The following is a 14,343-nucleotide window of genomic DNA, read 5'->3' on the forward strand; positions in this document are numbered from 1 at the left end:
TTTAAAATTCTTTCCATGATATGGAAACTTTTTGCGAGGCAGAAATTTTGTCTCAATTTTTTATGCATAGTTGTCTTATAAATCATTCATTCTTATGCTGATACAAACTTCTCAGTCATTTATATGGGTTACTGCTAGTCATGTTTTCTACGACCGACCAATCAAAAATTTGGTTTGATTGCACCATGCTTCGTTGCTGGGTCACCATAGCGCCAGCGCGTGGAGCAAGAGGACTCTTGCTCACATCATCATTGTCTCCCCACAACACTGCTGATCGCGAAGTGGAGAGGGTGTGCTCTCACTTCTTCTCTACAATCGAGGCTTTTGCATTCATCTTGCCTACCCTTTTAGTGTTTAGTGATCTTGACTTATGTTTTTCTTTTATTCATGGTCACTTGAGTTACTATTCATCATCTGTGAGTTATGAGTAAGTGCTTTATGTCTGGTAAATCTCTGTACTGTATTTATGTTAATCTCTGTACTGTATTTATGTTTTTGCCCGGCTGAAGGATGAAAGAGAAAACCCACCTTTACAAACAATTATCTTAAAGCTGATACATACATTTTTTGGACACCCTCTCAGTAGGCATTATGGTTGCAGTGCAACAAATAACCTAACTGTCAACCCTCATGGGACATGTGCCGGTTCTAGCCTCATGCGTAATTATTCTATGCATTATTTGGTATAATAGACACTGAGGTGGATAGTGATCTTGATTGAACTTGAAGCCTGCCATTGGTTTTCACCTTAATGCAAATGAGAATACCTCAAATTTCTTTGATATTTGATGATACAGTATACTGAAATTGCATTTTTGTTATGTAGCATGATGTTCATACCACTTCACTCCTGACGAAGATTCCCATTTTGGATTCAAACGTGTATTCTTGCCTCTTTACAAGCCGGCTTCTCTGTTCTCTGGTGGTTCTCTTTGGTCTCTTGCTATTGCTTACAGTAATTGTATCAGAGAGGATGGGTATACCTCTCAACTTCACGGAGACTTCACTCTTAGAAAACATCAGAAGTATGGCCTTGCCTCTTTACGAGCTGGATACACTATTCTTTAACAATTCACATTGATGTCTTGTTATTACTTACAGTAATAGCATCTTTCAGAGAGGAAGTGTATACCTCTTAACTTCACGGAGACTTCCTCCTAAGAAAGACTGCCATATAAATGACTTAGAAGTTTTTATCCACATAGGAATACACAACAAATTTTAATACAATTTGTGCTTTTCCTAGCCATACAAACCAGAGTCATTTATCAAAGTTCCCACCTCAACAATCCCTCAAGTCTTTGACCAGTCTGTTGTTGTGAGGAGACGATGACGATGTGAGCAAGAGTCGTCTTGCTCCTTGCACATGCGCTATGGTTGCCTAGCAATGAAGCATGGTACAATCAAACCAAATTTTTGATTGGCCGGTCATAGAAAACATATAAATGGCTCAGCTTTTATAGCTTGGAAAAATACAAATTATATTAATGTAATTTTCTAAAGGAAGAGATTTTGTATGTCATCAAATGAATATTATTCAAGAGTTTTTTCCTGAAAGTACCTATACCCATTTGTTACACTTTTGAATTACCCATTATCTACTCTCAAAACAATTGTATACATATACAGTATGTCATAATTTGTGGATCATGTATTTTTACTCACTCTGTGCTACAACTTACATTTTTGTCATCTCAAATTACAGTGTATATAAATTTTGTTATTTTTGGAATATGGCCGTATAGTATTCAAACCCAGATTAATATCTGGAGAATAATTCTTTAACACGGGTAACAACACAGAACTAATCAACCATATAAGCTGTCGTACAGGATCTCCACATGGAATATAGTCAGACTTAGTACATATTTCATTTTGCTTAGACATTGTGACTATGATATCCAGACAGATTCCAGGTAAATTGCTCATAAACAAAAGGCTTGAAATAAATTGCTTGAAAAATTATTTCTCAAACCATAAATTCCTCGAAAGACCGATTGGACGAAAGCCGCTATTCATTCTTTAAACTATTTGAAATGTGATTCACATTCTATTTATTTATTTCCTTAGTTCCTTTCCTCACTGGGCTATTTTTACCTGTTGGAGCCCTTTAGCTTATAGCATCTTCCTTTTCCAACTAGGGTTGTAGCTTATCTAGTAATAATAATAATAATAATAATAATAATTGCTATATATCTTTATCTTAGCCATTAATGACTTTATTTTATAAACCTTCTTATTTTTAGTTGAATAAAAATATTTAAAGAGTTAAAAGCTATTGATAAGTACCATTATCTTTGCCGTTAATGACTTTGTTTTCTAAACCCTCTTATTTTTAGTTTTAGTCATTTTTCATAATTATTTCTGGAAACCTGAACCATCAAGATGGATTCAAGTTTTGTAGAAAGCAAAAAAGAAAATGTGTGAGGTGTTAGTGTACTTGGAAGCAGAAGAAAATGCTGTGACTGCGTGCAAAGAGTAGAATATGTTGTATCTAGCTATGATGACACGGGAAATGTTGAAGAATGTTTAAGAAGTGCTGCTCACAACAATATTACACATTGATACAGTAGCGAATAAATGTTTTTTGTTTTCTTTTATAATAGTAAAGGCAAGTAAATTTATGAATTTCTGTAGCGAATAAATGTTTTTTGCTTTTGCTTTTTAATTGTAAAGACAGATAGATTTATGAATTTTAGTTTGTATTAATTATATAATCAAATGATTGCTTTTATTTTCAAGCAATCTGTCTCTTTTTTCAGTTCAATTGCTCAAAAATAAAATTCTCGAAGTTACTTGCTTTCAAGCAATCTGTCTTTTAAGGAATTGATAGTTCGAGGAATAATTTTTCCAGCAATTGATTTCAAGGATTTTGTTTTCAAGCAATTTACTGGACACCACCCAGACATGTATGAAGTTCAGAGATCACAGTCGAGTCCAATCCTATTTCCTTCACACAATACTAATACAGTACTGTATGTCTGTTTTATTTCAGGTCTACAAAGGTACATCTTTAATGTCAGAAAATACTTTAATAGATCTTCCAACAGGAGTGATTACATTTCACATGGATACTACCGAACCAAGAGTTCCTGGTAAGTTTAATGTGAGCCTATTTACATAATAATTTTCTTATTTTTATATTATATACTAGACATAAGAAAACAAAATAGAAATAAAAAGAATTAGTGTAACTCCTACGGAGGTACCTGTGGTAATTACTGGAGTGTGTGTATGAGTTAACTTTGTATAAGAGGATTTGTTCCAGCAGAAAAATACAAACCTTCCACTCTTTATATGGAGTATTTAGCAATCATTTGGCGAACCTGAAACTAGCCGATAAGCTTTTTCTCAGTATGTAACTACCCACCGCTAGGTAGTGGGGAGGAGTGGGTAGACTAGCCCCCAGCTCACACTAGCACTAGCGACTAACCGTCACTTTTAAATTCAGCTCAGGGGAGTGCAGACGTGACTCACTCCCCTGTTAACAAACCAAATAAAAATTTCATAAACTGTCATTAAAGCTAAACTTTCTGTAACTTTTTCTGGTGTGAGTGCCCGTGAGGATCCCAATTATGCGGGTTTGTCTGGACACAGAAGTGCACCGGTGCGGCACCTTCATGTCGGTGAAGGAGACTAATCTTCACGGTCTTGTTCTGTGTGTTGAGGTCATACTTGCTCGCAGGATTCACCTGGCATTGAGTGTATGGAGTGGTCGCCCTCACAGTAGCAGAGATTTTGTAAGCAGCAGAAAAAAGAAGGCTAAAAGAGATTCTTCCTCCTCGAGCTCAGCCTCGAAGGGGAAGAAGTTTCGCCGTCTTTCTCCTTCGTGTCGATTTTGCCATTCCAACTTTGCTCGAACGGCTTCCCCTTGGGGGCCGGTCGAGTACAATTGGCGCACAAGTAACACCAGGACAACCCTCCGTTGCCTCAGTGGGGTAGCGTCAGCCGCCTCCGTAGGAGTCTGTCAGATGACACTGTTCATCTGTTGTAGCCTTCCTTTGGGTTGACAGGTCCTCTGTCTAAGGAAAGGCTGCAAGAAGTTTTACGGTTGGATATTCATGCACACTCAAGTACAGAGGCTCATCATCCGCTCTCCACGACATTTGTACTATTCTGGCAGGTGAACGTGAGTAGTTGAGGAGTAGCACTCCTCGAAGTGTCTTGTCTAGAGATCCTGTGACCTCAGGAACTAGCTTCAGCTGTGTTCTGGAGGCTGTACATGGAGTTTATCCTCTGGCCGGGTTCACCCGTACGGAGGAGAAACGAAGTGTGCAGCCCAGAGATTTGCCTCCAGTCTACCCTTCCGAGGGAGGACAACTCTTTGCCACCTTCTGTGCGTCTGATTCATTGCCCACGAGGAGATGCATTGTCAAGAGGAAAAGGAATTGATCGACCTTCCTGTTCGTTGGAGAGACGTTCTTCTCCTGAGTGGTCACCCCCATGGGGTTCCCGCCAAAGGGCGTTAGATTCATCTATGCCCAGCTCCAGTCCATCGTAGCACAACTTTTCGGATCTAGATGATGAGGAGGGGAGGCAGTTGCTATCTCTTTCCCCTTCTTGTTATCGTGCCTTTAGGGCACAGTAAAATGCTATGCACTACGCTAGACCAGTCTCTCATGAGACCGCGTCCAAGTTAACTCACCAGAGTTAGAACCTTCTTCGTTAGTGGCGCGCAAGCCCCAGCCTCTTGTCCTCCCTTGCCCTTTGAGGAAAGGAAGACAGCTCGCCTTTCTCCTATGGGAAACTTGGTGAGCAGGAGAGCTCCTCTCCTGGATGCTCTCGTAAGGGAGCGTGCAGACCTTTCTCTCACGGAGGAGGGAAGGAAAGGTAATTCGCTTGAGTCAGATAAGCGCAAGAACCCATGCATCCCCTTAGATCCCTATCCTGGGGAAAAGGCGAGCCCCAGCCTGACTACGTGCACTGAGCTTGAACCTTGGAGAGGTCAATGAGCGTACAGCTATCGCGAGCAGATAGACATAGTCTTAGGACGAGTTGAGGAAGGCGATGAGGCTAGCGCGTCACACCAACTCTTCCCTCACTATCGTGGCCAGTCACCTCGCAAGCTCACACAGGTAAAACAACCACTTGAGAGAGCTGGGAATAGTGTGTAAGCCAGCGTTCAGTTCCGACTCTCGCCTTGCGAACATGCACCTCCACCCGAGTGGTCAGGTAAGAGCGCACACGCTATTGTGTACAGTATGACTATCCCTCGTCTCGCCAACGCTCACAGGAAGACTGTTCTCTTCCAGTGAGGATTGATCAAGGCGCTCAGGTTCATGAGCTCTTTCAGAACTCTCACCATCAGTGTGCACAGATAGGAAGGGAGCAACGGTAGCAGGACTTCCAGTATGACTCCAGGTCTGCTCGTCCTCTCCCCTTCCAGGGCACACTTTTTAAGCCCAGGAAACACAAGGGAGTACCTCCGGGAAGTATGTTCTCAAAGGATACTGCATGGTTCAAGGACCTTGTGCAAGCAATGAGGCAGCCAGGCATACTTTTCCTCCAAACATACCGAGCATCCCATTGGAGCCCTCACAAGGGAGTGACCTCCCCATAGACCCTAGGCAGTTTAGCCTAGCTGGACAGCCTTCTCCTCCTCCTCCTCAAAGGTCTTCGAGGTATAAGGATTACCTGAACTCCAAGTATATTAACTTCCAAGATCCTGCATTGGAGAACTTGGTCGTGATTCTGATTATGATCAAGAAGAGGAGAAGGAACTGAGGGGCCTTCATCCTCCCCCCCACGCCTAGAGATACGATCCACCTACGTACGAGTAGGGGATCTAGATCCCATAAAGAGATTGCCATGATGGAGAACTATAGGCTATCGCCTATAGAAGTTGGCTGAAAACGACCTTCCACCTCGATGGCGAAGGATCCCCCTCCTCCAGACATTTCCGAAGGCTCAAAACCTGTGGAAGTGACCAGGAAGGAAGAGTCCTCCCTTCTGGACGAATTTGATGTTTGTCCGAGAGAGAGGAAGGACTAGAAGATGTTACTCAAGAACTGGCGTTTTATGTACGGACATCAGACTCGAGGGGAACGCTCATCGATCCAATTCACTCCCGTAAGACCGGATCATAGCGGACTACCCCCGAGAGCCCGCTCTTCAGCAGGAAGAAGCCACATTGACGACCTCCACCCTTCTCAGGCTGCTATTGGTGCTAGCTCGTAGTAGGAAGAACCTTTTGATGACGGTTCAGAACATTCAGACGGAGTGCTGCCAGCTTCCGGCAACCAAAAAATTTCTCTTATTGTGCAAAAAGACTCCGACCGTATCTTCTTGCAGTTGCTTGCATTCATCAAGAAGGTCACCAACCTTAGAGAATCTGATCAGATCCTGGCCAAGGGCATTGAGAGGGTGCTGGATCTGTTTTCAGACGCGCTGAAGCCCACCAATCCCAAGGTAGCCTTACCTTGGTCAAGGGGGGTTAAGGTAGCGAAGAAAAAACCATATGCGCAAGTTGCAGGCACGTTATGGTCTCATCAGGCATGGGATTCTTCGAGGCTTCTACCTCTGCCATATGTAAGGCAGAAGAAGTACTGGGAGGTTGTGGAAGACGATCTCCCCCCTCCTATTCGATCTAGCCATTGTGTTGTTGACCCAAGGCTCGTCTTTGGCCAAACTGGTGACTGCCAGTTCAGTTCTCAGTGGCTGACACCGCCAACATGAAACGGGTTACCAAGTGTTCTTTACAATCCATTTCGTGGATGGACCATTAGTTTTTCATGATCGGATACCTCGTTAAGAACGAGGACTTCTTGATACCCAAGAGGAGAAAGGCACTGCTTGCTTTACTACTCTCGGGGGCCAGGACCCTTGAATTTTTTACCAAGAACGTGATTACCCAATGGGTCAACTGGGTTCTGAAATGACGAGATGCTGTCGTTTCAAAATTCCAGAGGCAGGTGTCGAAGAGAAGCCATGAAGCTCCGGGACGCCCTAATATACAGCCCTTCCCTGTTCAACCGTGACATTATCGAGGAGGTCGCGGACAGGTTGAGAAGAGTCAGTCAGGACACTCCTCCAACGGGTGGTCACCTCTCGCCCTTAGCTACCATCACCTCTTGTGCTAACGATGGCAGAGTCTAATGCGAAAGGATCTACAAAGGACCAGGCCCTTCGGACCGAAGTACAGACCATGCTAAGAGAAGGACACTCTCTAAGAGGCATCTGGAGGCTTGAGACCAGTCATCGAGCTCTCAGCCTTGAACTAGTCTGTCCAGTAGACTCTGTTTAAGAGGGAGACAACTCGTATGGTTAGACAGGCTGTTAGACCTCACGATTTCATGATATAGTTCGATCTAAAATTGTGTACTCCCAGATCCCAATACATCCTGCATTCAGGAAGTACAGTACCTACGATTCACCATAGCAGAACAGATATACCAGTTCAAAGTGCTGTGCTTTGGCCTACTCAATGCACCTCAGGTGTTTGCAGGGGTCTTTACTCTAGTGTCCATCTGGGCACACAAGAACGGCATTCTTCTCCTTCGGTACCTAGACGATTGGCTGATTCTGGTAGACTCAAGGGAGACCCTTCACCTCCATTGAGACAAACTCCTCGCATTTTGTCAGTATCTGGGGATCTTGATAAATTGCGAGAAGTCTCATCTGCAATTGGTCCAAGATATAGTATATCAGGACCACACTTGACAAAATCTTTCCATCTGAGGATCGGATAAAGAGACTAAGAGAGATAACCCAGAGCTTTCTCTTGAGAGACAAATTGCCAGCACAAACCTGGAACTCTTTACACATACTGTACTGTACTGCACCCGGCAGCACCTACCCCTGGAAAGTCCTGCCGCAATTGCAAAAGTGACGGTTAGTCGCTAGTGTTGGTGTGAGCAGGGGAGCTAGCCTACCCTGCTCCTCCCCCGCTAACTAGTGGTAGGTAGTTACACCTTGAAAAAAAGCTTATCGTTTAGTTTTAGCTTCGTCGAAATAAATAGGCCATAGTAAAGAGCTCCAGGTTAGTATAGTATTACTAGGAGAAATACAAATTATTTCCAAATTTGTTATTTTTCTGTTTGCATGTACAGTATTACAGTAATTAATGATTCATCTGATGACTATTATGTTGCAGATTATGTTTTACTTTCAATTCACCTTTATCATCCTTCATGTATGATCATTTGCTGAATAATTGAAATGTCTTTTTTATTCTGCATAATTAAGTGTTAATAATTAATGATGTTATTTGTTGCCATTACTGTACTTCTTTTTCTGATCAATGTTTTGTTTTCCTTTGTTACATACCAGGTCAGAATTAGCTTGTTTAAATTGTGATTTCAGGAGTATTTTTGTGGTTTAGTTCCTGTAGCATACCAATGAATTTGTTTTCTTGAAGTGCAACACTACGTATTGTATGGTTATTGTACAGTATTAATGTGCATTATCATTACAATTGTTAATTTGATAAAATAAAGTCTATTAGATCATGCATAAATGCTATTATTTACTATTATATGAATTTGATATTTATAGCAGTGAGAAAAGTCTTTAGTACCACACATTGTTCCTTGTTAATGAGATTATTAGTTTCCACTACACTGACTAATTTGTTTTTATTCCAGCTGTTGCTGTTGCATCTGGTAGTTACATTTATATATACAAAAACCTTCGTCCTTACTTCAAGTTTACATTACCAACTTTGGAAGTGAATCCTACTGAATTTGATGCATGGAGCCAGGTATATTGTTTATTTTATGATTTTTAAATTAGTACTCTATTGTATGTAGGCTATATAAAATTACAATTGTTCCGACACTAAATATAAAACCTTTTGTTCTTTATTAGGGGTATACTTTTGGTGAAGCTGGAAGACTAGCCATGACACTTTTAGCGAGGTGTAACTACCCCACCGCTAGTTAGCGGGGGTAGGGGTGTTAACTGGCTACCCCGCTCACACACACACACACACACACACACACACACACACACACACACACACGTGTTTTCTCGCCACTTTTTCTTTTGGCTCGGCCGAGAGCGGCGTTATCTCTCTCTGCCTCCCAATTCTGACTGCCATTTAACTAATTCTATTTTTCTTTTTTCTTTTCAGGTGTGACTGTTTCTTTCTTTGGTCATCATACGGACCTATCCAAGACCTGAGGGACACTCATATGATACCTTCATGTCCTCGGTTGAGACCGACCCTCATTCATTGTGTCCATGGGCTTGTATACAGGATGACATCTGCGAGGAATGCCGGGAGTGGTCTTCCTCCCATTGTGAGAGATTTGGATGGTGGCGTAAGAAGAAGTCTAAGAAGGACTCTTCTCCTTCGGGGTCATCCTCGAAGTCAAAGAAATCTCGGACGTCTTCTTTAACCCTCTGGTCTCTTCTTGAAGCTCCGGTCTACTCGGTTTCCTACAGGGATCAGTCGAACAGGAGTGTTGACCATTTAACACAAGGACAAACCTAAGGTTCAGAGGACGCTGTCGCTTCCCCTAGCAAAGTGCCGCCGCCCTTTCCCTCGCGGGAGCCTTTTCATTTGATGATATTTTAAAGATTTTGCCTTCAGTGGTTGTTGCTGATCCCCTATCGAAGGAATGCCTTGTCAAAGTCCTGGGAGCTGAGAAGAATCGAACACCGGCTTCTTCAGAGGTAGAGTTGGAAACCCCGCGAGGAGTGCCAAAGGTTTTGTGCCGAAGGAGTTCTCCAATTCTGCTGCCAGTGACATTCAGCCGGGTCCAAGTTTGCCGTTGTCTGCCGCAACTTCTGCATCCGAAGACTGCGCTTCTCCTCCTCCTGAGTTTGCACACCTTGCAAAGGGGGAGCAAGGTCCAAGGCATGTTCCTGCTCCTCTGGATACTCCCCTTTCCCATTCACAGGTGAGGTCCTCCCCTGAATGTTCTCCGCTTCATGGTTCTTCTAGGCGTTGCCCTGCTTCTCCTCCACGGAGGATACTTGTCAACGGCGAGCTCGACGAGTGACTTCTTCTTGTCCTGCTCCTGCATCTGACTCTGGGAGTCATCATCACCACTGTAGAGGATCCTACGCACCTTCGTCAGCAGAGTGTAGTCCACACCGCACTTCCCTGCTCTCGCCCTCTCCCTACAGCAGAAGACGTACCTAGGATGACCCTCGAGATAGGCGTTCTCTTCACCCTTTTCCTAGGAGCTCTCCAGTGTGTAATTGTCCACCTGTTTGCCAGCACACTTCTTCTAGAGACCACTCTCCTGCTCGCCAGTGTAGTTCAGCATGCTCCTACACCTCACGCTACCAGGAAGCGCATCGTTGACGAGACTGGTACCTTACTTTTTCTCGTGAGAGCTCTCCGACTTGTCACTCATCTCCAGATCATCGCTACACCTCAGATCATGGGGTTGTCATCGTGAGCCCGTTTGTCCTGATCATGATCATCCTGCTTCTCGCAACTACTTGGCTGCTCGTGACTTACGGTCTACGCCTGATTGCCACCCAGAGAGTGACTATCATTCAACACGTGATTGTCCTCCGGCACGCTACCATGACGAACCTTCTCCCAAATGTACGAGAACGACCATCGTGCGAGCCAGCTCCGTCACATTCCTCTGATACTCTCTCGCCTAGATCTGGCCCTGTACATGTCTCTCCTGCTCGCAACCTCCCGACAGCTCGTGAGGAGGTAGCTTCAAGCCAGCCAACGTGTCAGCGTCAGGTTTTACGTAGCCAGCTAATCACAGCTGACCAGTTCCGTTCCCCGCCACCCGTAAGGACACATTAAAGGAGCATAAATATGTTACAACACATCCAGCAAGCTCTCTGCATCGCTCTTTCAAGCCAGAGCGAGATGATGTGCCGGTTCCTATAAGGCTAGGTAAGCAACCTCTCTCCCCTCATTTTCAGGTGCCGAAACTGCGGACTCCTGGGAGGCAGTCTCCACCTCGTAGTCTCCCCAGTGAGAAGCTTCCTTCGTTCTTTTGAGAAGGAATTTCTGTTGTTCAACGCCTTGGTGAAGGCAGTGAATCGGGCTGTTTCAGGAGCTGCCCCTGCTACTAAGCAGCCTGCAGTGGCCAGCACATCCAAAATTCTGCTGGAAAAGTCTGGTTCTTCTACGTCTTCCTCTCCTTCGTTTTCCTCTCCTTCATCTGATCCTAGACAGAGACCCACGTTGCTGGACCCTTCCAGGGAACCTCCACCTCAGATGATCATCTCCCCACTTTAGAAGATGCGGGTAGCTGTGGCACTGACCACCAAGAAGAAGAGATAGAAGAACCCCACACCTCCTCTGGAAGACACTTTTGCACCCCCATACAAGCTGGTGTTTGCGATTTCCTGGGGAGATCTTAACATCAAACTACCATCTTTCCCCCATCGAGATCATTCAGCCGGAGCAGCGTACCACCTCCAAGAGTATGGACTGGTCCCTGGCAGCTCCAGTTTCCAGTAGGAGCAGGGATATCTCTAGACCTTAGCTGCTTGAGGAGTTCCTTCCTGCCCGAAGAGAAAGTAAGGATGCTAAGACGGCCCCCAAGAATAGCACAACAGATCTTCCCAGCAGATTCAGGAGAAGACTCGCTGGACGTCTCTGGCAGCAGCGGGAGCATGCCTTCAGTTCCTAGATATGATGCCGACCTGACCCGACCCACCCTGGGCTCCTACTGGGTGGATGACAACCAAGACTCAGAGATGAAGGGCTACCTTCCAAGGGTCGCTAGTCCTACATACACCGAGGCGGAATAAAAGGATTCCGAATGTGCCTTCTGGCAGGTCCTGGCCAGCATGAGAGAAATCAATGGCCTAGATGACTTGGCTGTGGTCCCTCAAGAGTGCAAGGACGTCATCCTCGACCACATCTAAGGCACCCAATGACCTCCCAAGGCCAGCACAGTTTTGCTCTGATTTTGGGGATTAAAGGGAGCCAGGTAGAGGGCCTTTGCCAGATAGCCAGTTGTACCAGTTCCTGCCGAGCAGGCTCTTCCTCAAAGCTGCTATCACCTCCTTTTGTCTGGCATAGAAGATACTATGAAGTGTCCGATGAGCCTCTTCTGCCCCTCCCTCTAGATCCAACCATACAAGCCCTTACAAGAGGGGTCTCCTACGATAGACTTTCAGGCCTTCTGGTCACTTTCACTGCTGTGAACACCCTGAACATGGAGAAGGTCACGAAGTTTGCCATGTAGGCAACATTGTGGCTGTATCTATGGTCGGGGTTAGTGGATCACCTAATCAGGATCGGAGATTGGTTTAAGGACACCATGAGGAAGTCGATGGCGACCTTTCTCTTGTCGGGTATCTGGACAACTGAGTTTCTCTCCCACCAGGTTGGCAACCTGTGGGCAAACTATTCTCAAGAGAAGGGACTCAATAATTGAAAAGTTCCGCCGACAAGTCCCAAAAACGGAAGTGACTAGGGTCAGGAATGTTATGTTGGAAGGACTCTCTCTTTTCAGGTCATAAGATGTCGAGCGGGCAGCTAAGTGCTAGAAAAAGTCCAACCAGGACGCTCTCCCTGAGAGGGCCATGACATTAAAGTCCTATGGAGCAGCGCCCCCTCCTAGTAAGCCGCAGACAACCAGGCTGCAGACAATCAGGACTGCTGGATCCTCTAGGAATTTGTCGAAAAAACCCTTTCCTGCCAGAGACCAGAAGGGCAGTAAGTCCAATTGTGGAGGAAGAGGAAGTAGAGGTGTTGGGCGAAGCCACTCCTGCTAGGAGGATGATCCTCCCACTTGCCCACCAGTAGGGGATGCCTGCAATGCCGGTGGAAGAGGTGGCTGCAGCACTGGGCCTAACCCTGGACAATCTCTGTGATTTGTTTGGGATATCGCATTCTGTTCACTCAATATCTTCCTCCATTGACTTTGAATCCGATTCCATCGAGTTCCTATACAAAAGGATCTGTAAAAGAGCTGGCCCTCTAGGCCAAAGTTATGTCTCCTAGGTCATCTGTCATCCCTGGTCTGTCTAGTTCTCAACGGCCACCTCCGAATTTGATCTCTTGAGTGGCGGCTAAAATCCAGGTGGGTTCAGCACGAGAAATCCCCGGATACGTTGGTCCCCATGGGACCCGAGCAGTGGACGGACTGAAGGTGGTGGGTGGCAGACGAGAATCTCCGCTGAGGGGTCGACTTTTTCGTTCCTCCCCCAGAATTGATGCTCTTTTGAGATGCATCAAAAGAAGGGTGGGGGACACACATGCTGCACCACACGACCTCCGGACTCTGGTCAGAATCCAAAAGGTACCAGCATATAAATCTTTAAGATAAGAGGGCAGCTTTTCTAGTCCTACAGCAGTTCCATCAGTTCCTTGCGGGGCACTCTGTAGTGTTGATGAGCGACAACATGGTTGTAGTTTGCGGAAAAGAGAAAGGTGGTACCTTTTTGCAGCCCCTTTGCCATCTATCAGTGGAGATGTTAAGATAGGTAGGAGATGACTGTGTCCCTATCAGTTCGCTCTATTCCGGACAAGCGGAATGTGCTTGCGGACAATCTGAACATAGCGACTTAGATATTTGGCTCCGAGTGCTCTTTGAATCATCTAGTAGCTAACAAAGTCCTGACTTTGTGGGCTTCCCGATTGTGGATCTGTTCTCGACATTCCTGAACAACAGGCTCCCGGTCTACTGCTCCCCAGTCCCAGATCCTCAGGGTTTCTGGCAAGATGCATTTCAACAACAGTGGGACAACATCGAGGTTGACGCCTTTCCCCCCATTGTCTGATGAGAAGAGTACTCAACAAGACCAGATCATCCAAGAACCTGTGAGTGACCCTCATAACACCACTATGACATTACGCCGAATGGTTCCTGGACCTTCTTCAGCTTCTGATGGAAGTCCCGAGTGAACTCCCACCATGAACTGATTTACTCGGACAGCCACACGTGAACATCTTTCACAAAGCTGTAGTATCCCTATGACTTCACGCCTGGAGACTATCTAGCATCTCCTGTCAGAGAGGCTTTTTGCAGCAAGTTGCGAAAAGCATATCTGAATACCTTTGGAGATCTTAGGCTTCAGTATACCAGGCTAAGTGGACTGTTTTACAACTCTCAATATACAAAACAATTAAATGGGCTGATATGAATGGATTTAAGTTTTCAATAAGCAAAACTGTTGTTGTCCATTTCATTCGTATTCAGCGAGTGCACCCAGACCCGGATATATACATCAAAGGTTAACGGACCCCTTGTGTAAGTGAAGTTAGATTTTTAGGATTGATATTTGATTGTAGGCTTACATGGGTTCCTCACTTGAAAGCTTTAGAAGTAAAGTGTCTTGAGGCTCTGAATCACCTGAAAGTCTTGTCCCATACATCCAGGGGGCAGACCACAAAACTATTTTTAGGTTATACAGGGCCTTAATTTTTTTTTAAATTAGTTATGGATTTGAGTATACTCCTCATCCACC

The 14,343-nt window shown here is 45.0% G+C and overlaps 1 protein-coding gene across 1 annotated transcript in view; it reads left to right on the forward strand.

The window, feature by feature from the left end:
- Nucleotides 1-14,343, forward strand: part of BBS1 (Bardet-Biedl syndrome 1) — a 63,454-nt gene that overhangs the window by 11,819 nt on the left and 37,292 nt on the right. Inside the window, exons 3-4 of the mRNA XM_068393164.1 lie at nucleotides 2,996-3,095; nucleotides 8,583-8,698. Coding sequence (XP_068249265.1) covers nucleotides 2,996-3,095; nucleotides 8,583-8,698 — 216 coding nt within the window. The remainder of the gene's footprint in view (nucleotides 1-2,995; nucleotides 3,096-8,582; nucleotides 8,699-14,343) is intronic.

The sequence above is a fragment of the Palaemon carinicauda genome, chromosome 19, assembly GCF_036898095.1.
Source record: "Palaemon carinicauda isolate YSFRI2023 chromosome 19, ASM3689809v2, whole genome shotgun sequence".
Taxonomy (NCBI): domain Eukaryota; kingdom Metazoa; phylum Arthropoda; class Malacostraca; order Decapoda; family Palaemonidae; genus Palaemon; species Palaemon carinicauda.